At 35.4% G+C, this 21,880-nt stretch overlaps 1 protein-coding gene across 10 annotated transcripts in view; it reads right to left on the bottom strand.

Annotated features, from left to right (window-relative positions):
• Positions 1–21,880, bottom strand: part of CDC27 (cell division cycle 27) — a 73,295-nt gene that overhangs the window by 3,883 nt on the left and 47,532 nt on the right. For 4 of the 10 annotated variants that reach the window (XM_032870917.1, XM_032870918.1, XM_032870920.1 and 1 more), the window contains 6 exons: positions 20,789–20,941; positions 18,985–19,193; positions 16,761–16,878; positions 7,546–7,674; positions 1,784–1,858; positions 821–977 (listed from right to left, as the gene is read on the bottom strand). In XM_032870917.1, coding sequence (XP_032726808.1) covers positions 821–977; positions 1,784–1,858; positions 7,546–7,674; positions 16,761–16,878; positions 18,985–19,193; positions 20,789–20,941 — 841 coding nt within the window. Of the gene's footprint in view, positions 1–796; positions 997–1,783; positions 1,859–7,545; positions 7,675–16,760; positions 16,879–18,984; positions 19,194–20,788; positions 20,942–21,880 lie in introns of those variants that run through there. The other 6 variants (XM_032870924.1, XM_032870926.1, XM_032870927.1 and 3 more) reach the window with 4 other exon arrangements.

Below are 21,880 nucleotides of genomic sequence, written 5' to 3'. Positions count from 1 at the left end.
GTTTCAGCTCAGGTCATGAGCTCATGGTTCCTGGGACAGAGCCCCATGCAGGGCTCCACGCTCAGTGGGGAGTCTGCTTGAAGATTCTCTCCCTCTACCCCTTCCCCCACTTGCATGCTCTCTCAAATAAAAAAATTTAAAGAAAAATCTTAAAAAAAAAGATACGCACTCAATTTAGGGATAGAGTATTTACTACTGCTTTAAACTACTTCTTTGTTCACTCTTCTTTTCTTGACCCTTCAATTTATATACATTAGCTGTATTTTTAGATTTTGAATTTGCTAGAGTTTCAGAGAATTTGAATAGTCATACTGCAGATCTGTCAATACTTTTTAATGTGAATGAATTTATTTTTCATTCACTTAGCACTTACAATGTCTTCAACATACTATCACATCTATCATTCCCATCCCACCCCGCATTCCTATGAGGCAGGTAAGGCAGGCATTAGTTACGTATTTAAACCTAAACTGAGGTCCTAGGAAAAACTTGCAATGGATTTATCAAAGTCACACAGCAAATTAGATCCAAAATGATTAGTTACCTGACACCACATGCACTTGTTAACATATTGCCCTATTTAATTTCTCTAAAATTCCATTTAGTATAAAAAAAAATACCATGGTTAAAAAAATAAAAAGCAGCCTACACAACCTTATGCAAAGGTAGCTCTCTGAATATTTAGTACTCAAGAAAATTTCCATGTTTATTCTAGGTCATAAATAAAAATCTGTTCCCCTTTGCCTAGCTCTGAGGTGATGTTTCATTAGCTCTCTGGTTTGATACACATACAAACCTGGTTCTTATGGATGATACTCACTGATCTGTTCTTCTTGGGTTATTGGCTCCTCATCATCTGGAAGGTAGCGCTTATCAATTGCCTCTTTAATCTGGTTATTGGCTCCTTTAGGATCTAAATCCATAGCCCAAGAGAAATTCATCAGGGCGAGGTGCGTTTGACCTAACTTCTTGTAAACCTAAAAATAAACAGCAGCACTACATTTTTCATTAAGTTGTGAGCTTCAATTATAAAATCCTATACATTAGTAATTTAAATAGGCTTCTGATTTACATGCTACAAACCCATTCTGATAAGTAGGCCATTTTCATTCTATAGAAAAACTCAAGACTAACCTGAGTTCCTTATAATATATTCAGATATTTTCAGAATTCCTTGCCTCTGATAGTGAGCTTCCAATAAATCATACTTTGACTGGATCAATGACAACTAAAAGAAATGGACTATAAGCTGCTTGATTAGCATTTATTTACACTGATTTTAACGGCTGTTATATCAACTCTCAACACCTGTCCACTGTTCCCAGTTACCTTAACCAGTTGGCATCTAGTGGCCAAGTCTATAAAGTCTTGACTAGTCTGTCTTAGAAATCTTGGAAGCCAGTTCTTCTCATTAAGACAACACAGAACCATTAATTTTCTTCTTTTGGGGGATGCCTATGTATTTTGTTGATCATTGGAGGCTAAGAGCTTTCCAAGATACAATCTCAGTTATGAACTCAGGACTGCCACTGGCTGTTAAGTGTTAATACATTTCCAAAACTACAGTATGTTTAGGATTATGGAGTGTGTGTTCTTGCTCCTACATCAGGATATCATCTTCTTAAATGTTTTAACTTAATTCATTCTTTATTCCCAGAGCATTTAGTTCAGAGCTCTAGCTGAATTTGCTCAACAGATGTTGCACCATATGTATTATATTTCTTCTTCAGAAGTTATATTTGTTATCAAAGTCACAGTTTAGGACCATGGCCCCAATCTTTACCTTTCCTATTAAGAAGTAAACGAGGGATTCTTTGGGAACAATTTGTTTCAATTCTTCAAGTTCTTGTAAAGCAGACTGAAAAAAGCAAAGAAAAACAGAGTAGCAAAATTTTACAAAGTTCTAATTAAACAAGTATCTTTATTTGATTTCCCAAGTCATCTTACCTAAAGCTTATACTAGATCTTAATCAATGCACTTCCTTACTGCATTAGTTCTTGTGAAAATAAAACGGATGAAAATACTATGAGAACAGGAACTAAGAAATGGCAGGAATTCACCAGAGTACACTGAGAATACACACATGCAGGTGACAATGCTTGCTTTTGCCACCATTTTATTTAAAATAACAATACTCCATTACACTGTGTAAAAGCATTTTGAAAACTAAGTTGCAGAATAAAACAATTTTGAAGTTCTTTTTTTTTTTTAAAGATTTTATTTATTTATTTGACAGAGATTACAAGTAGGCAGAGAGGCAGGCAGAGAGAGAGGAGGAAGCAGGCTCCCTGCTGAGCAGAGAGCCCAATGTAGGGCTCGATCCCAGGACTCTGAGATCATGACCTGAGCCGAAGGCAGGGGCTTTAACCCACTGAGCCACCCAGGCACCCCAACAATTTTGAAGTTCTGTTAATAAGCCTTTTCCCTGATGCAAACACTAAGCTTTGAATACCAACCTGTCATTTTAACTAATGATGAAGAGTCTAAAATTTAACCCTCTGAATTAAGTCAAAACTGTTTAGAAATCTTTTGACCATTGTAGAAGGGCTGGGGAAATTGAGAGAAAAGATAGAGAAATAGATTTTCATTTAAAAGACATGACGATCAAAAATGAAACTGGTTCCCCAAATGAGATATTGTCCATTTTTCACCTGGCAAATGGACAAAAATAAAAATAACTTGATGTTGCATAAAGTTACCATGAGAGAGAGGAATCAGGCATTCTCACCACTGAAGGTGGAATTGTAAACTGATGCAAGCTGTTTGTGAGGACAATTTAGCACTACCTATTAAGTTAAAAACTGCACCACGGATTCAGCAATCTCGCTGCTAGGCATTTATCTCAGGGATATATTAAAAAAAGTTCACTAAATCATTTTTGTAAGAATATTCAATCCACCATGCTGCTGCAAATCACTGCCAGGTGTGTCTAATCACAGCCTAGCTAAATAAATTGTGGTCCGTCCTCTATGGGACACTACATCTGTAGGTGCTCAACCATATGCTCAACCATATGTTAAAAGAATTGAAAAAAACAAAAAAAAAAAGCGAGATGCAAAAGAGTACGTGCAAAAATATTATTTCTTCCGTAACAAAATATATATCACACATATACAAACAGTTATGTGGGTATTCCCATGTTTTATATTTATGTGAGCATATATATAAATTTTTCTTTTTTTCTGGCAGAAATCAATACATATATGCCCCATATATATGGCTGACTCTTGGGGAGGGAGTGATTGAGGTAAAAGGGGAGAAGGGACCTTCTATTTTTCCCTTGGTAGCTTTCTTTATTTTTTGAATTTTCTAACATAAATATATTTCTCTTTAATGTCCACAGAGGTTATATACTTTTCTTCTCTATGCCTCTTTGTAGTAAAAACAAAATCCAATATAAGTTAGGTTTAAAAAAAAAAAGGTAAGTATCAAATATCTCTCCATAGGAGTGTTAAAGTGAAAAAAGCAAGTTATAGAACAGTATGTGAAAAATTACCACAGTTATGACAGCTTAAAACAAGACACATTTTTTAAATCTTGCAGTCTGTGCATTAGAAGTCTAATATGAGTCTCACTGGGCTAAAATCAAGGTGCCTTCCTTTCTGGAGGGTACCTACTTCCCTGCCTTTCTTGGCATCTAGAGGCTACCCACAGTTTTTGGCTTGTAGCGTCCTTACTCCAACTTCAAAGGCTACAAAGGCTGGTTGAGTCTTTCTCATGCTGGTTCCAACTAGAGCTGGGAAAGATACTCCAATTTTAAGATTCATGTGATTAGACTAGGACCACCTCAATAAGGCAGGATACTCTCCCCAACTCAAGGTCCGTATCCTTAATCTCATCTGTAAAGTTTTCTCTGCTGTGCAAGGTAACACATTCACAGGTGCTCAGGATTAGAGCATGGACATCCTTAAGTGATCATTACCCTGCCTACCACAACAGGGTAAGTCCACTTTGTTAGGTACAATTAAAAATACATAAATAATGAGGAAAAAGATCTAAAGAAGTATGTTCTGAGTTGTTAACAATGCTCCTCCCTGAAAGGTCCCCTTATGAGACACATTCAAATTCGTATTTTTTTATACCTTCATATTATTTGAATTTTTGGGTAATAAGCCTGTTACTTTCATAAAAGCCCCCAAAGAGATATAAGGAATAAAGCAGTGATCAAAGACAGTGGGCTCATAAAGGTATCAGAGGATTATATGGGCATTTGGGTAACATTAGGGGATTTATTCACTGATTGGTATAAGACTTTAGTATTATCTCTCTAAGAAGGGTATAAAAGATAAGGAACCAATCTTATTTCACAGTTCTAAGAGAGTTTAATACATCCTTACCTGACCCTCTCTTAACATAAGGCCAAATGTAATTTCTTGGCTTTTGTAAATTTTTTATGTAAAAAATATTACGTAAATTTTTTATTTTTTAATTTTATCTAAAATAAAAGATTAACAAAAAATATTTTTGTGGGAAGTAGTATGAAAGTAGCTGGGTGGTAGGTTCCATGGACTCATTATCACAGTATAGTGATGTCTGAAGTTTTCTCTAATAAAAAGGAATAAAAAATATGGGACACTGGGTGGCTCAGTGGGTTACGCCTCTGCCTTAGGCTCAGGTCATGATCTCAGGGTCCTGGGATGGAGCCCTGCATCAGGCTCTCTGCTTAGCAGGGAGCCTACTTCCCCACCCCCGGCCCCTGCCTACTTGCTCTCCCTACTTGTGATCTCTCTCTCTCTCTCTGTCAAATAAATAAATAAATAAAATCTTAAAAAAAAAAAAAAAAAAAAGAAGAGTAAAGGCACACACACACGTGCATGTGCACTTTCTTAGTGTATTTGTTTTAAAGTGCTATGTTTTTTACACAAATATGTAAGGGGCTCTGGAGCATCCTTAACCCTTCATTGTCTTCCTAAGTGCTGGCAACCTAACAGAAAAACTCAAAATACTGCTGGGCTGAATGGGTCTTAGAATCACACCTGCTTGTCTAGGAATGGAAGACTTATTACATATGATAATTCTATGAGGTAGACTGTTTTCTAGTCCTTCCATACTATAAAGTATTGTAAAATATACATGGAATAAAGAATCAAGATAAAAGATCTGTGGTCACAGATATCATTTACTTACAATCACTGTTAACACCTATCAAACATTACTGACAGGGACTGATGAAGCCTGTACCACAATGAAGAAGCCTGAGACTGATTTTAATATTGCAAAAAAGCAATTTTCACACTGGTTGGGTCTCCAGACTTCTTTATACTCTTAAAGCTTATTGAGGAACCCAAAGAGTTTTTGTTAATGTGGATTATAGCTATCAATACTTACTATATCAGAAATAAAAATGTGAAAAGTTTTAAAAACATTTATCCATTAATTTAAAAGTAACAACACCAAAGCATTACATGTTAACATAGATAATATTTTTTTAATGAAAAATAACTTTTCAGAACAGTAAGTCAGTAAGAATAGTGGCACTGCTTAACATTTTTTCAAATCTCTGGTTAAAACAGCTGGACTCGCTTATCTGCTTCTGCATTCAATCTGTTCGCTATGTAGCTTTTGGAAAATTCCACTGTCCACTGGTGAGAAAACAAAAGTGAAAAAGGCAAATAACATCTAAATATTACTCTGGAAATAGTTTTGACCTTGTAGACTCCTTGAAAGGACTTTTGGGGACTCCCAGAAGTTCACAGGCCATACTGAGAACCACTGTTTTAAAGAAATATTAATCGGGACAACAAACCCCAGTCCTTCACTGCTCACCACACACAGCTCAGAATGGATAGGGTTTCTTTCTATAACTGCGTGCTGTAATTGTTATAAACATTTCATGCATCTATCATACCTGCCACCCTGATAATCTAATTACAAAGACTCACTGAGAAACAGTATTTAACGTAGTATCAGAGTTCTCATTTCTGCCTGAAAGACTTAAGACCTACCTGATGTCAATGCAGCTCAAGGCTTTTGCCACAGAGAGGTTGCCACCATTTGCTTTTCATTTTTCAAGCCGACACTTCACAAGTAATCAGTAACTTTTCCCCATACTCCTTTTTATTTTAGTAGTGTTATATTGGGTATACCCGTGCATCAAGGTAGGCCTTATCATTTAGCCAAACCCTAAGCTGGTAGTCAAAAATGACTGTGACCATACTAACTTCAACAATGGGTCAGATCATAATTTGGGCTTCTTGAACCAAGCCCAGGGCTGATTTATATGGCATACTTGGGTAGAGGTGTTGGCATTAAAACGGCTCTGAGAGTAATAAATTGATTAAAATCCTTCAATTGAAGAACCTGACCACAAATGTAAAGAGGTACAATGAAGCAGAAACATGAAAATAAATGGTGAATTACAATTATAGTACCTTGAAGAGCAAGTTAAAAGTTGAAAAGTGTTTCTTAGATTTAAAAGTAGCTTTTACAAAAAAAAAAAAAAAAAAAAGTAGCTTTTACAGAAGAACAAAAACAGTGGGACTAGACATCTACTTCTTAATAAAGAAAACCAGAGTGAGATAGGGGAATCACTGAATAAATGACAAAGAATAAATCAGATGGTTGATTTTATGTATCTTTGTTAGTCTGGAAATATTAAGAATTTATCATTGGTTTTGTATTTTTCAATTTTAGCAAATGCCAATGTGTCCTGGAAGAACTGATTTCTAGGGGAGTCTACTGAAATGGATTATTTGGTCCAACATTTTCTGTGCACTTAAATTTTGGGAGTTTTTTGTTTGTTTTTTGTTTGGTAAGTTTTTACTCTTTTTAGGAAGAGCCTAAATTTATTAAACAACTAACCTGAACTTTAAATCAAAACTTTGGATTCACGGTTTACGGTTGAGTAAATGATGACAAAAACCCCATGTCACTTTGTGTCTCTTTTTTCTTTCTCAATTTTCCTTATCTTCTTTTTTGTTTTTTTTCCCATGCTACAACTCCACAATTTGGAAAACAGTGTGAGAAGTAAAGAGATAAACACATCACGCTAGACCAAGTATCTCTATCATAAGCTTTCACAACTCACTATTACTTTTCCTTTATGTACTCAACATGCATTATTTTTGTCATTATTTGATTAATGTCTGTTACCCCTCTAAAAGGGTACCATCTAGTGAGTTCTTCAAATGCAGGAAATGTGATTGCTTTGCTTGCCACTATACTCCTAGTCACTGACATGTAACAGGTACTCAGTAAATATCTGCTGAATAATGTACACACATTCATTTGCCACTTGCTCAGATATTTTGGTCCTAAGAGAATGGTTTAGGTCTTCCCTTCAAGATAACTCCCTGATGGAAAAACTGTCTTTCTATATATGGAATTCTTATGAGGGATAACACATATTCCTAAATATCCATACAATCCATCCTACCTATCAGTATTTCATAAAGAAAAAAAATCACAAAAGAAAATGAACAGCTTCTGAAAATGGCAAAAATAAACTATTAGAGATGAAAAGTATAAATAACTTTTGGTCTATTAAAAGAAGGGGCAAAACTTAAGCAGTAAAATGCGGAAAACCATTAAGATACATATCTTACCTTATATTTTTCATTTGCAAATAAAACTGAGGCTCTGTGAAATTTGCATAGAGGATTCTTGGGATCAATGACAATGGCTTTGTTTAGGGTATCCAAAGCCTTCTCGGATTTTTTCAGTGCATGCTGAACCTATAAGAAATAAAGATCATATTAATGTTTCCTTTTGACATTTATGAAGAAAGGGAAGAACCATATACTGTGACTCAAATCAACATGAAGATAATAAGACTACTGAGACATCTGGCTGGCTCAATTGGTAGAGTGTACAACTCTTGATCTCAGGATCATGAGTCTGAGTAACACTTGGACATACAGATTAGTTAAAAAAAAAAAGATACTAAATCTACTGAAGTTGTATGGTGTGAGAGGGTTTTCTAAGAGTTAAGAGGACTTAAAAGTTGATTACCAGACTATTAACAGATTATCTCTAAAATCTCTTCTAATTCTAATTCAACTGCTTAACTTTCCAGGTGAGAATATGGACATCATGTTAAATAACTTGCTCTGGGATCAGAACCTCGGTCCTCTGGCACCCAATCCACCATTATGTATCCCAAACAATAATCCACGGTGATTATTTTATCTTTAGGGCAGATATTTAGTACCTTTAAGTCTAAAAGACAAGAAAAACCTTGATTTTTCCCTCACAAGAAAATCTGTACTATTTAGAGAATACTTACATTTCAATATGTTTATTAAATATTAGGCTTTTCTAAACTTTGTTCAAAGAAATACTAGAGGATTTGGCTCTAAACCCTTACCACCAGCACTGCTTCACTCAGAACAATTATATCTCTACTTATTTTAGGAATTTATTTTAAAAATAATTCTTCTGCTTTACAAATTTGAAAATCATCAATCTGGAATACAGGGAAGCAAATATTTTAAATAACATTAAAAAACCCCATACAATCCCAACATCACTATTCATTCATTTGCATATACTCATGCTATGCCATGCTCTTCCTTGGACAAACTGTATGTTAAAAAGAAAAGTGTAAGTGCATGGATATAGCCGTGGAAACTGAACAAATACCATTCACTGTAACAAGAATGTGGGAGTAGGTATTCCCAAAATCTGGTTGCTAAATTCATCTACACGATGAGATCTTTGTAGAAGGTTATTGCTACATGTGGCCAAATATTCTGCCCACCAGATTGAAATCCTAAACATTAGTTCTCTAACAGAGAAAAGCATATTCTATTACTTGAAAACAATTTCAAACGAACCACACAAAATTTTTAAACTGTCTATTCCACAATAATTTTAAAAGAAAGCCTCCTTTAAAGATGTCCAACTTCACTAAAGGGTATCAAATGGTACTTAAGTTTGATTTGCTTAAGTGATGAGAAAAATTCTTTGTTGATATATTTTCCATAGTAACTAACTATGAAAAAAGTTACCATGGCAATTAGAAAATGTTATAAAGAACTAATTCTTCTCCCAAAATGAACAGTGAAATTCCCAACTCACATAATTTCCTCACATTGTATGCCCAGTCCCACAAGCTCGCTGAGAGAAAGTGAAGGGTAGGGGAGGGAGAGAGGGAAGACATGGGTAAGAGGCAAGAACAAGAACTACTGGTACCATGTTTACAGAGAAACTAATAAATGAGATTTCAAAAAGCAAACATACTTCTTCTCTGATTGAGGTACAACTTATTATCAAACACTTAAAAGAATAAAAATTAAAAAAAGGGTGATCCTAACACTGACTCAAGTGACTCAACCCAATTAGAAAAATGATCTTACACCATGCATGGATTTGGATCATTTTTAATATCCTATCCTAGAAACATTCTATACATCTTAAGATTAAAAAAATTAAGTTTCTGTTCTAATTTTTAAAAAACAGCTTTTTATGACAATATTCATAATATTGACAGGGACATATTAAGGCTAGTTATCATCTCCTTTTGACTTTTTTTTTTTTAAACTTTTCCTTTCTTAAAAAAAAAAAGTAAGAGCCAAACTCCTTTAGAGCTTTGAACTGTATATACAGAAAATGAGAGTGCACTCTCTCTCACTTTCAAATAAATAAAATCTTTAAAAAAAATGGGCATCGATGCCTGGGTGGCTTGGTAAGTTAAGCATGTGCCTTCAGCTCAGGTCATGACCTCAGGGTCCTGGGATCAAGCCCCACGTTCTTGGGCTCCCTGTTCAGTGGGGAGTATCCTCCCTCTCCCTCTGTCCCTCTCTACCACTCATGTGTGCGCGTGCTCTCTCTCTCAAATAAATAAAATCTTAAAAAAAAAAAAAAGAGAGAGAGAACAAAAGAAAATGAGAGTGCAGTGAATGTAATGTTTAGTCCAACAGTCAGGACGCAGTTGCGCTTTTCCATTCCACCAGATACTGAACCTTTCCATTAAGTGTTACCTGATGAGACAATACTTCATATTTTTTTACCACATGCTACTCTACCTTTAGCACCAAAATAACTGGTAATGGAGTTTTTTAAATGACTGAGTTGCAACTCCTGATCTGTTAATTTATGCAAAATCTGTGTTGAGTTAATCAAATTGGTAATCATCTTTGGCCTCATCATTTGTCTAGTTATTCCACTCAGTCAGTCTTTATGATTAGTGGTTCTAAGATCAAACAGATCATATAGACAGACAGGACAAGTATTTGGGGAAACAGTGTCTGTTTTATTATCAAATTGTTGGAAAAAATTTATTTCATTATCTTTCAGATTTCATAAAGTGTAGTATACATAACACCTACTAAATGATTCTAAAATACTGAAATTTTCCTTCAAGTGTAAAATATATACTGAGCCTGTAAATTACTGTGACTAGACTTCACTGTCATCCTACTACATTCTTGCGTACATATGTATATAGCTATGTATGTGATTAAGTGATCTATGCGATACAGATTATGGAACTGGACAGGTTTGAGTATATATCCTGTGTTTTTTTCAGAAATAGTTGCTGTGTTTACACAGCAGCATTACCTGTCAGGCTTTTATTGCATGCAGTTGTTTGCTGTGTATGAAAAGAAATGTGTCAAACAAGCTTAAAGTTTAGTGTGTTCTGAAGAAGGGTGTGAACAACAGTGTTCATGGGCTTTTAGAATGCTTTCCATTTTCAGTTCTTGTAACTCAGTTGTTTAGTACCTAAAAGCAATTCAAATAATATGAACATTATCTCCTACGAAGTAATGTTTTCAAGTTTTCACGGCACATTATGACTGTAAGTGTCTCCCCACCTCAACAGTAAAGTCTATGGGAGACTCATGAAGATTCATGAAATGTCCATAGTGACTGTTAGTCATGTTGAATAAGTCTAGTATGAACAAAGTATTTTATTGCACAGAATAAATAAATAGTATGTTGCCTAACAAAGCTACTGCTGTTTTATTACAACATTACCTTTTGTTTTTATAAAATGTACTAAGATTTGAATTGATAACTTTTATTTTACATGTAAAAAACCCAGTTTCTTTAAAAAGCAAAATGGTGATCCACATCACCTTTTAAGAATTTTAATTAGTTCTGGGAGAGAGTCCAAGACAGCAGAGGAGTAGAAGACCTTAGTTTTGTCTGGCCCCAGGAAATTAGCTGGATAGCTATCAAATAATTTTAAACACCTACAACTCAGCTGAAGATCTAAGAAAAGAACTGCTACAATTCTACAAATAGAAAAGTGACCACTTTCTGCAAGAATGAAAGACAGAAAAACTCACCCCAAGAAAGAACAAGAGGCAGTACTGACTGCCAGGGACCTAACCAGTAGGGATATAAGAAAAATGCTAGAACTAGAGCTCAGAATAACAATTATAAAGATACTAGCTAGACTTTAAAAAAGCATAGAAGACACTAGAGAATCCCTTTCTGGAGAAACAAAAGAACTAAAATCTAATGAAGTCGAAATGAAGAAGGCTATTAATGAGATGCAATAAAAAACGGAGGCTCTAACTGCTAGGATAAAGGATGCAGAAGAGAGAATTAATGGATAATAAAGATGCTGAGAAAGAGAGATAAAAAACCACTGGATCATGAGGGGAAAATCAACAGATAAGTGATACCATAAAGCAAAACAATATTAGAATAACTGGGATCCCAGACAAAGAAGAAAGAGGGAGAACAGACGGTATACTGAAGCAAATTATAGCTGATAACTTCCCTAATCTAGGGAAGGAAGCAGCTATTCAAGTCCAGGAGACACAGAGAACCCCCTCAAAATCAATAAAAATAGGTCAACACTTCGACATATAATAGTGAACTTTGCAAATCTGAGACAAAAGAGAAAATCCTGAAAGCAGCTCAGGAAAAGAGGTCCATAACCTACAAGGGTAGAAACATGAGGCTGGCAGCAGACTTATCCACAGAGACCTGGCATGTCAGAAAAGACTGCTATGATATATTCAGGGTGCTAAATGAGGAAATATGCAGCCAAGAATACTTTATCCAGCTAGGATGTCTTTCAAAATAGAAGGAGTGATAAAATGCTTTCAGGACAAACAGAAGCTAAAAGAATTTGTGACCACCAAACCAGCCCTACAAGAAATATCAAAAGGGATCTAAAGTAACATAGGCCAGAAAGGAATAGAGACAATCTATAGAAACAGTGACTTTACAGGTAATATAATGGCACTAAGTTCATATCTTTCAACAGTTACTCAAAATGTAAATGGGCTAAATACCCCATCAAAAGACACAGGGTATCAGATTGGATAAAAAAGCAAGACCTATCCATACGCTGTCTGCAAGAGACTCATTTTAGACCCACGGATACCTCTAGATTGAAAGTGAGGGGGCAGAAAATCATTTATCATGCTAATGGACATCAAAAGAAAGCTGGGGTAGCAATCCTCATATCAGGCAAATTAGATTTTAAACAAAAGACTGTAATAAGGGATGAGGAAGGACACTATATCATAATTAAAGGGTCAATCCAACAAGATCTAACAATTGTAAGTATTTATGCCCCTAACATGGGAGGAGCCAATTACATAAACCAATAAATAACAAAAAAAGAAACACACTGATAATAATACAATAATAGAAGACTTTAACACCCCACTCACTGCAATGGACAGATTATCTAAGCAGAAGATCAGTAAGGAAACAAGGCCTTTGAATGACACACTTGTCCAGATGGACTTCACGGATATATTCAGAACATTCCATCTTAAACTAAAAGAATACACAGTCTTCTTGAATACACGTGGAACATTCTCCAGAACAGATCACATACTGGGTCACAAATCAGGTCTCAACCAGAACTAAAAGACTGGGATCGTTCCCTGCATATTTTCAGACCACAATGCTTTGAAAGTTGAACTCAACCACAAGTGGAAATTTGGAAGGAACTCAAATATTTGGAGGTTAGAGAGCATTCTACTAAGGAATGAATGGGTCAACCAGGAAATTAAAGAAGAATTAAAAATATTCATGGAAACAAATGAAAATGAAAACACAACTGTCCAAAACTTTTGCAATGCAGTCAAGGCAGTCCTAAGAGGTAAGTATATAGCAATACAAGGCTTTCTCAAGAAACAAGAAAGGTCTCACATACACAACCTAACCTTATACCTAAAGGAGGTGGAGAAAGAACAGCAAATAAAGTCTAAACCCAGTAGAACAGAAATAATAAAGATTAGAGCAGAAATCAATGAAGTAGAAAACAAAAGAACAATAGATCAGATCAATAGATAAACTAGAAAATGGTTCTTCAAAAGAATTAATGAAATTGATAACACCCCGGCCAGACTTATCAAAAAGAGAAAGGACCCTAATAAATAAAATCATGAATGAAAGAGGAGAGATCATAACGAACACCAAAGCAATACAGACAATTATAAGAATATATTATGAGCAACTATATGCCAACAAATTAGGCAATCTGGAAGAAGTGGATGTATTCCTAGAGATGTACAAACTCCCAAAGCTGAAACAGGCAAAAACAGAAAACCTGAACAGATCCATAACGAGCAAGGAAATTGAAGCAATAATGAAAAATCTCCCAACAAACAAGAGTCCAGGGCCTGACAGCTTCCCAGGGGAATTCTACCAAACATTTAAAGATTTAATGTTTATTCTTCTGAAGCTGTTTCAAAAAAAGAAATGGACCGAATAATGTACAGAACTACTGAATCACTGTGTTGTACACCTGAAACTAATGTAATATTGTTACACTGTGTGTCAACTACACTTCAATTAAAAAAAGAAAGGAAAAAATAAAATAGAAATGGAAGGAAAACTTCCAAACTCTTCCAGCATTACTGAGACCAGCATTACCTCGATCCCAAAGTCAAAGACTCCACTAAAGAATTACAGACCAATATCCCTGATGAACATGGATGAAAGAATTCTCACCTAGATACTAGCCAAAGGTTTCCAACAGTACATTAAAAGGATTATTCACCATGACCACGTGGGATTTATTCCTGGGCTGCAAGGGTGGTTCAACATCCACAAATCAATCAATGTGATATACTACATAAATAAAAGAAAGGACAAGAACCATATAATCCTCCCAATAGAATCAGAAAAGCCATCTGACAAAGTACAGCATCCTTTCTTGATTAAAACTCTTCACAGTGTAGGGATAGAGGAAACAACCTCAAAAAATCATAAAAGCCATCTATGAAAAGCCCATCAATGGGGAAAAATTGAGAGCTTTCCCCCTAAGGTCAAGAACATGACAGGGATGTCCACTCTCACCACTGTTGTTCAACATAGTACTAGAAGTCCTAGCCTCAGTAATCAGAAGAAATAAATCAAAGGTTTCAAAGTAATAAATAATCAGAAGAAATCAAAAAGAAATAAAAGGCATCCAAATCAGCAAAGAAGTCAAACTCTCACTCTTCGAAGACGACATGTGGAAAACCCAAAAGACTCCATCCACCCCAAAATTGTTAGAACTCATTCAGGAATTCAGCAAAGTGGCAGGATATAAAATCAATGCAGAGAAATCAGTTGCATTTCTATATACTAACAATAAGGCAGAAGAAAGAGAAATTAAGGAGTCAATCCCATTTACAACTACACCCAAAACCATAAGATACATAGGAATAAACCTAACCAAGGAGGCATAGGATCTGTACTCAGAAAACTACAGAACACTCATGAAAGAAATTGAGGAAGACACAAAGAAATGGAAAAATGTTCCATGCTCATGGATTAGAAGAACAAATATTGTTAAAGTGTCTATGCTACCTAGAGCAATCTTTACATTTAATGCAATCCCTTATCAAAATACCACCAACTTTTTTCACGGAGCTAGAACAAAGAATGCTAAAATTTGTATGGAACCAAAAAAGACCTCAAATAGCCAAAGGAATGTTGAAAAAGAAAACCAAAGCTGGTGGCATCACAATTCTGGACATCAAGCTCTGCTACAAAGTTGTCAACATCAAGATGATATGGCACTGGCACAAAAACAGACACATAGATCAATGGAACAGAACAGAGAACCCAGAAATGGACCCTCAACTCTATGGTCAACTGATCTTTGACAAAGCAAGAAAGAATGTCCAACGGAAAAAAGATGGTCTCTTCAACAAATGGTGTCGGGAAAACTAGACAGCTACATGCATAACAATGAAACTGGACCATTTCCTTATATCATATAAAAATAGACTCAAAATGGATGAAAGACCTACATGTGAGGACAGGAATCCATCAAAATCCTAGAGAAGAACAAAGGCGGCAACTTCTTAGACCTTAGCCCCAGTAACTTCTTGGTAGACACATCTCAAAAGTCAAGGGAAACAAAGGCAAAAATCAACTACTGGGAGTTCATCAAGATAAAAAGCTTTGGCACAGCAAAGGAAACAGTCAACAAAACCAAAAGACAACAGACAGAATGGCAGAAGATATGTGCAAATGACATATCAGATAAAGGGCTAGTATCCAAAATCTATAAAGAACTTACCAAACTCAATACCCAAAGAACAAATAATCCAATCAAGAAATGGGCAGAAGACATGAATAGACGTTTTGGCAAAGAAGACATCCAAATGGCCAACAGACACATGAAAAAATGCTCAACATCACTTGGCATTGGGGAAATACAAATCAAAACCACAATGAGATACCACCTCACACTGGTTAGAATGGTTAAAATTAATCAAGTCAGGAAACAACAGATGTTGGCAAGGATGTGGAGAAAGGGGAAACCCCTTACACTGCTGATGGGAATGTAAGTTGGTGCTACCACTCTGGAAGGCAGTATGGAGGTTCCTCAAAAAGTTGAAAATAGAGCTACCCTATGACCCAGCAATTGCAGTAGTAACCCAAGGATAAAAAATGCAGTGGCCTGAAGGGGCATCTGCACCCCAGTGTTTATACCAGCAATGTCCACAAGCTGAACTATGGAAAGAGCCCAGATGTCCATAGACAGATCAACGGAATACACTATACTCAGCCACCAAAAAAGTGAAGTCTTGCCATTTGCAATGACATGGATGGAACTTGGGTATTATGCTAAGTGAAATAAGCTAATCAGAGAAAGATAATTATCATATGATCTCACTGATGTGTGGAATTTAAGAAACAAAACAGAGTATCATAGGGGAAGGGAGGGAAAAAATAAAATAAGATGAGGGAGTCACAGAGGGAGACAAACCAAAGAGACTCTTAATCATAGGAAACAAACTGAGTGTAGCTGGAGGAGAGGGGTTTCAGGGGATGGTGTAACTGGGAGATGTACATTAAGGAGGGAATATGATACAATGAGCACTAGGTATCATATGAGACTGATGAATCACTGAACGCTACCTCTGAAGCTAATAATACACTATATGTTAATTAATTGAATTTAAATAAAAAATAAAATAAAAAGAGAATTTTAATTAGTTTTTGACATACCTATATCACTCAGCAGCTAAAACACAGGGAAGCATTTGTCTTGAAATAATAATTACTGAATTTAGGAGCTAAATATTAACATGGAAAAAAAGTGCTTTCGAAATATGAAGTATCTCATTTGAGTCCTACAACAGGTCTATTAGATAAGATGGTATTACTTGTCATTTATAAAATGAAAGCTCAGAGAAATGGACTTGCCCAATGAATGAGGGTACTCCAGTGATTTCTCTTTATGCCAAGGAAAAGGGTGATATTTTTGGCTATAAAATAATCCATGGTATTTTTCTAAGAATATAAACAAATAAACAGACAAAAAGCCCTAATTTTCACCACAGCAATTAAATCAGTAACAAACACATTTTGAAAGGGAGATTAAAATATTTAGAAAACTACTTACTACTCCAATGTGGCAAAGTAAAACTGAACTTTGAGGGTTGATATCAAGTGCTTTCTGGAAATGCATTTCTGCAAGGCTGAATTTTTCTTGCTTGTAATAAATCATTCCTAAACCATACCTGAAAGTATAAAATAAAGTATAATTTTAGGGATATGAACTTTTGGCTGGTAATTTAGTTCAACTAATAAAAGGGTATGTTATGGAATCTGGCATTTTAATAAACTAAAGAGAAATACTGGTGACCTCAGAGAAGGCAAAAACTATCAATCACAATAAAAAATATCATCAAAGCATTTTATTTAAAAAAATTTTTTTTCATCAAAGCATTTTAGACAAATCACTTTTATAAGTAAAAACAAATCAAATCAATCAAATAGAACTTTGACAATGGGGAAAAAAGAAACTACATCCTTAAATCTATCATTACAATCTAGATTTAACAGCTCATTTTTACTGAGTCGCTAATTATGTGTGTGCCAATAACTTTGCTAAACTCTTTATGTGAATTATCTCATTTAATCCTAGAAGGAAACAAGGAGATATGTATTGTTATCTCTCACATTTCAAACAAGGGAAATGAATTTAGAGAGGTTAAATAACATGCCCAAAGTTATACAGCTAATAAGGATTCTAAACCCTAAACTCTTAACAATGCTATTTCCATATTACTGGTGTAAATGCATATATATCATTATAATTACATATACATGGTGTCATGTTCTGCTTCCCTTGTCTTCACTATATCAAAACATACTCCCTATGGACTTAAAAATGATAAATTTTAAAGGCTATGTAATAGCATATTAACTAAATATACAGGTATTTCTTCTGAATTTTCAAAACATCAAATGAACATAATGTGACTGATTTATATTAAGGAGACCTCTCTTGGCTATAACTACGTAATGACAAGGGGGAATAAACACCAAATGAATGAGTAAGAAGAAAGTACAATATATCTTCTTATATTTGGGGTGAAGAAAAGGTATAAAAAGTTCTGTGCTAATAATGGCGATGGTGGAACAACAAAAGAAAGACTATTTACACTGGAGTTGGAATAATAAAATAAATTAACTTAGTGTTTAATTAGGTACTTAAAGTTACCTAAATATCTCAACATTTAAATTCTTCCTGTAAAAGCCTGCCAATCTGAATCTTTTCTTTTTCCTAATTGAAGTAATTATTTTTACAACAATTTTTGATATGGTAAGGTTTTTAAGAATGCAACTATTATACTATAGGACATACCCAAACATTTAAAAAACACAAGTCCCTATTGAGAACTGAGTTCTTAAAATATTACGGAGTACTTTATGTGAAGAGAAGGCAGCAGTATCAGTAAGCTTGACTGTTGACTATGTCAGCAGAAGCTAGCTAGCACTTACTTGTCAGGCCATTTTTTAGATAATGTAACTACTTAGAAATGAGATATAATTCATTAAAAATGTATATACACAGATCAAAAAATATGTTTTAATAATATAGTGATTCAGATTTAGTGACAGAATAAAAATTCAACTGCTATAATGATTACCTCAAAAGATTAAAAAAAAACAAAAAACCCCACCATAACCAACATAAAGACTGTGGCAGAGTTATGATGTCAGAATTACACTTCTTGATAGGTAAAATTATTCAGTCAAGAAAAATACAATAAAATGTCAGCAGTGGATACAGTGTTGAGGCAGAAGTAAGAATAAACTTTTTAGTGCCTTCTTCATTTGTGAACTATGTAAGAGCCAGGTAACTTCCTCAATAGAGACATTACTTAATAAACTGGAACACTGAGCTCTAAATAAAGCTAATGAACTAGATCAATATTTAATAAGCCAGAACACTGTAAAGAGCAACAACTAGTGGACAGTTCTCAATGTGTATCTTCTACCAGCCAATAGGTGATTATACTAGTCCCCTCCACTTTCCAAACCATGTTCTATCCGAACCACTGTTTCAGTGTTCTAAGAAACAAATCAAATAACAAAATTAATTACTTCACAAGTTTGGTAGGAGAAAAGGATCTAGTATTTGATCATTAGTTAAGAGTTTGTAAAAGGTATACATTTCACATGAAAAAAAAATTGGGGTTGCAACTTATCAACCAGTACGTACTATTCTGAAGTACTGGTAACCAGATTCATGACAATAAAGAGATGTCTAACAAGAAAACTTCCTGAGTACCAGCCCCATCAGTAAGACATTGTCTTTGCACTTCATTAGCACTTACCATGCGTTATAATGTCGCGGATTGACTCTGATAGCATTTCGAAAACAAGCTAATGCTTTGTCTAATTCTTCAGTTAATACAAACTCATGCCCTAATAGAGTATAGGCATAAGCATAATTTGGATCAACCTGGATAGCTCTCTGGAAGAATTTAATTGCAATATCATGTTCCCGTTGCAAACTGAAACAGTTTCCGGCAGCACACCAGGCCTTAAAAAAAGATGGAAACAAAAACCAAATATATAATTAAAATTTTGTTTCAATTTTTCTAACAAAACCAAATTTACAACTAAAATCAAGACTTAGACCTCATTGAGAACAGAAAAACAAAAACTGAAGTTATCTTTTAAAAATTCATTTGAGAGAGAGAGAAAGGGAGCGTGAGCACATGAGAACATGAGGAAGGGGCAGAGGGAGAGGGAGAGGGAATCTGGAGCAGACTTAGCACTGAGCCTGGAGCCTGGAGGGGGAGCCCCGATATCAGGACCTGAGCTGAAACCAAGAGTTAGACGTTCAACTGACTGCGCCACTCAGGCACCCCCTAAAGTTTTAATAGATACAGTTGATCCTCATTGTTCATGATTTCATATTGGTGAATTTGTCTACTCGTTAAAATTTATAGGATTTGTAAAACCAAACTCTACACTTGGGAGTGCTTTAGTGGTCACCCAACATATGGGTTGTCCACCAGGCACACTCTCAGTTGAGGTCAAGAAAGGCGATTCTATACCTCCTTCATCTCTCATATAGAGCTGACCGGAGTATAGAGTATGGGGGCAGTGCAGGGCAGGGGAGGGCAAGAAGCTCTGGCTCTGCGGTCAGCTGGACAGAGACTGAACCCTAAATCTGGCACCTGTCATGGGGTGGCCTCAGGCAAATCACCTTAACACTTCTGAACTTTGTGTTCTCTTTTATATACAATAAAGATAATAAAATCTACCAGAACGTGTTGCTTTTTAGGATTTAAGATTATAATCTGTGAGAGGGGGTGTGTGTGTGTGTGTGTGTGTGTGTGTGTGTGTGTGTCTATTTCCCCCAGGAGCAATGATCCAGTCTTTGTTAATTCAGTGTTTACAGAAACTACTGATCATAACTACTAAGAATAGTGAGAATTAACTATTTTTAATTTAATTCTAAGATTAGATATGTTATAAAGGTACCACTAACTATTCTTGAGATGCAATGAAATATAATTCTTATAGGACTGGAGCACGTAAATAAATGAATTATGCCTGTGTCTTACAATGACAATAAAAAACCACTATTTTATTTTAATTCAAAATTAGCACTTTTTCCAATTTACATTTATTTCTGGTTAATGAACACTAATGCTACTGACAACAGCAATTTTTTTTTTGAAGATTTCTTTATTTCAGTGAGAGAGAGACAGTGCGTGCATGCAAGCACACGCAGTGGGTAGAGGCAGAAGGAGAGGGAGAAAGAAACCCAGGCGGACTCTGCACTGAGTGCAGAGCCTGACGCAGGGCTTGATCTCATGACCTTGCGATCAAACCTGAGCTGAAACCAAGAGTTGGATGCCAAATGGACCACACCACCCAGATGCCCCAACAGCAGTTTTAATATAGCCAAATCCTGATTAATCTTGAATTTATTTTAATATATGCTTATGAATCTGTACCACATGTTCTAGGAGTTTCTCTTCTCTGAGTCCCTCTCTGCCTGTACAGAAGGGTGCAAAAGTAAGTGTGGATGATGCTAAATGGTGTTTGAATTATTTGCTTCGTTCCCACTTGGCTGGGGTAATTGGAAGACAACTGCGTAAGGGAAGTTTTCAGTTATCATACCTCTGGTGAATTTTTATCCATGTCAGTTAAGTCTTTTGAAAGAACTGAAAGAGCAACATCCTTTTGAAGATGCCAAAGTGTTGTAGAGTAGATCTCCATGCCTTCAACTCTGTAATTCTCAATCCTTCTAACCTCTGAGAATATTCTTTCAGCCTGAAATAAAAAAAAACTAGTTAATGGGAAAATAAGTTGACACAATTTACATATATACAGGGAGAGCACTGGGCACTATTCTCATAGGAACTAAATGCTGCTTTGCTTTATAGTGTTTATGTGAATTAGTAACAACACAGGCTCGCAATGAACAATGTTCCACAATAGGTCAAATGTTGATGTAATCATATTCACACTTAACCTAGGTATACACAACTCATGATAAGTACATTAGCTGTGAAAAGAAAACCTACATTTCCACCAAAATGACAGAGGAGGAATCTATACAAAGTTATAATTCATAAAGGACAAGTCAATTATTTTATTCTGAAAAAACACATTTTTCAAGTTTTAATAATGGCTTTACAGAATAACACTCTCAGGAAAAGTGAGAGAATAATGATTTCTGTAACATAAAACTTGTGCCCTGACTTTTATTAAGAGGTTGAGTTAAAAACTTTAGGGGAAGTAAGGTTCAGTTGGCCACCAATGCTATGGCATGTTGAGCACTGAGCATACCCACCAATGTCATACCTGCAGGGGGACTGCAGCTCCAGGCTAGTGATTCCCTTTTCCTCTGCAGCACTAAACTAACTTTAGGGTCCCTCCTCAGCTACTTTTTTCCTCCCCACACTCACAGCTCCCAGAACAGTTTCTCTCACCTTGAAGTTTGAGGCTTTGGGTTATATGAAACCAAATAGTAGTTCCCTAGTTTATCATTCAAAAGTTCAGAATTCTAACAGTCAAGTTTAGTTTAGAAAAAAAAAAAAAATATTGTGACTGTTCTTAATGAAATGAAGATGGCAGAAAATACAGAAACAGCATTTATAAAACCAGGAACTCCCAAGAAATGGCCATATTACTATCTAGGATTAGCTTAATGATTTGTAACTTCCCTGAAATCCGTTAAAAGTTACTGGTAAGTTTTTCCAATAGGCA

This window comes from Lontra canadensis, unplaced genomic scaffold, assembly GCF_010015895.1.
Source record: "Lontra canadensis isolate GAN:19392208 unplaced genomic scaffold, GSC_riverotter_1.0 scaffold41, whole genome shotgun sequence".
In the NCBI taxonomy this organism is placed as follows: domain Eukaryota; kingdom Metazoa; phylum Chordata; class Mammalia; order Carnivora; family Mustelidae; genus Lontra; species Lontra canadensis.
The sequence above is the reverse complement of the archived record's forward strand: the minus strand, read 5'-3'. Positions and strand labels throughout refer to the sequence as shown.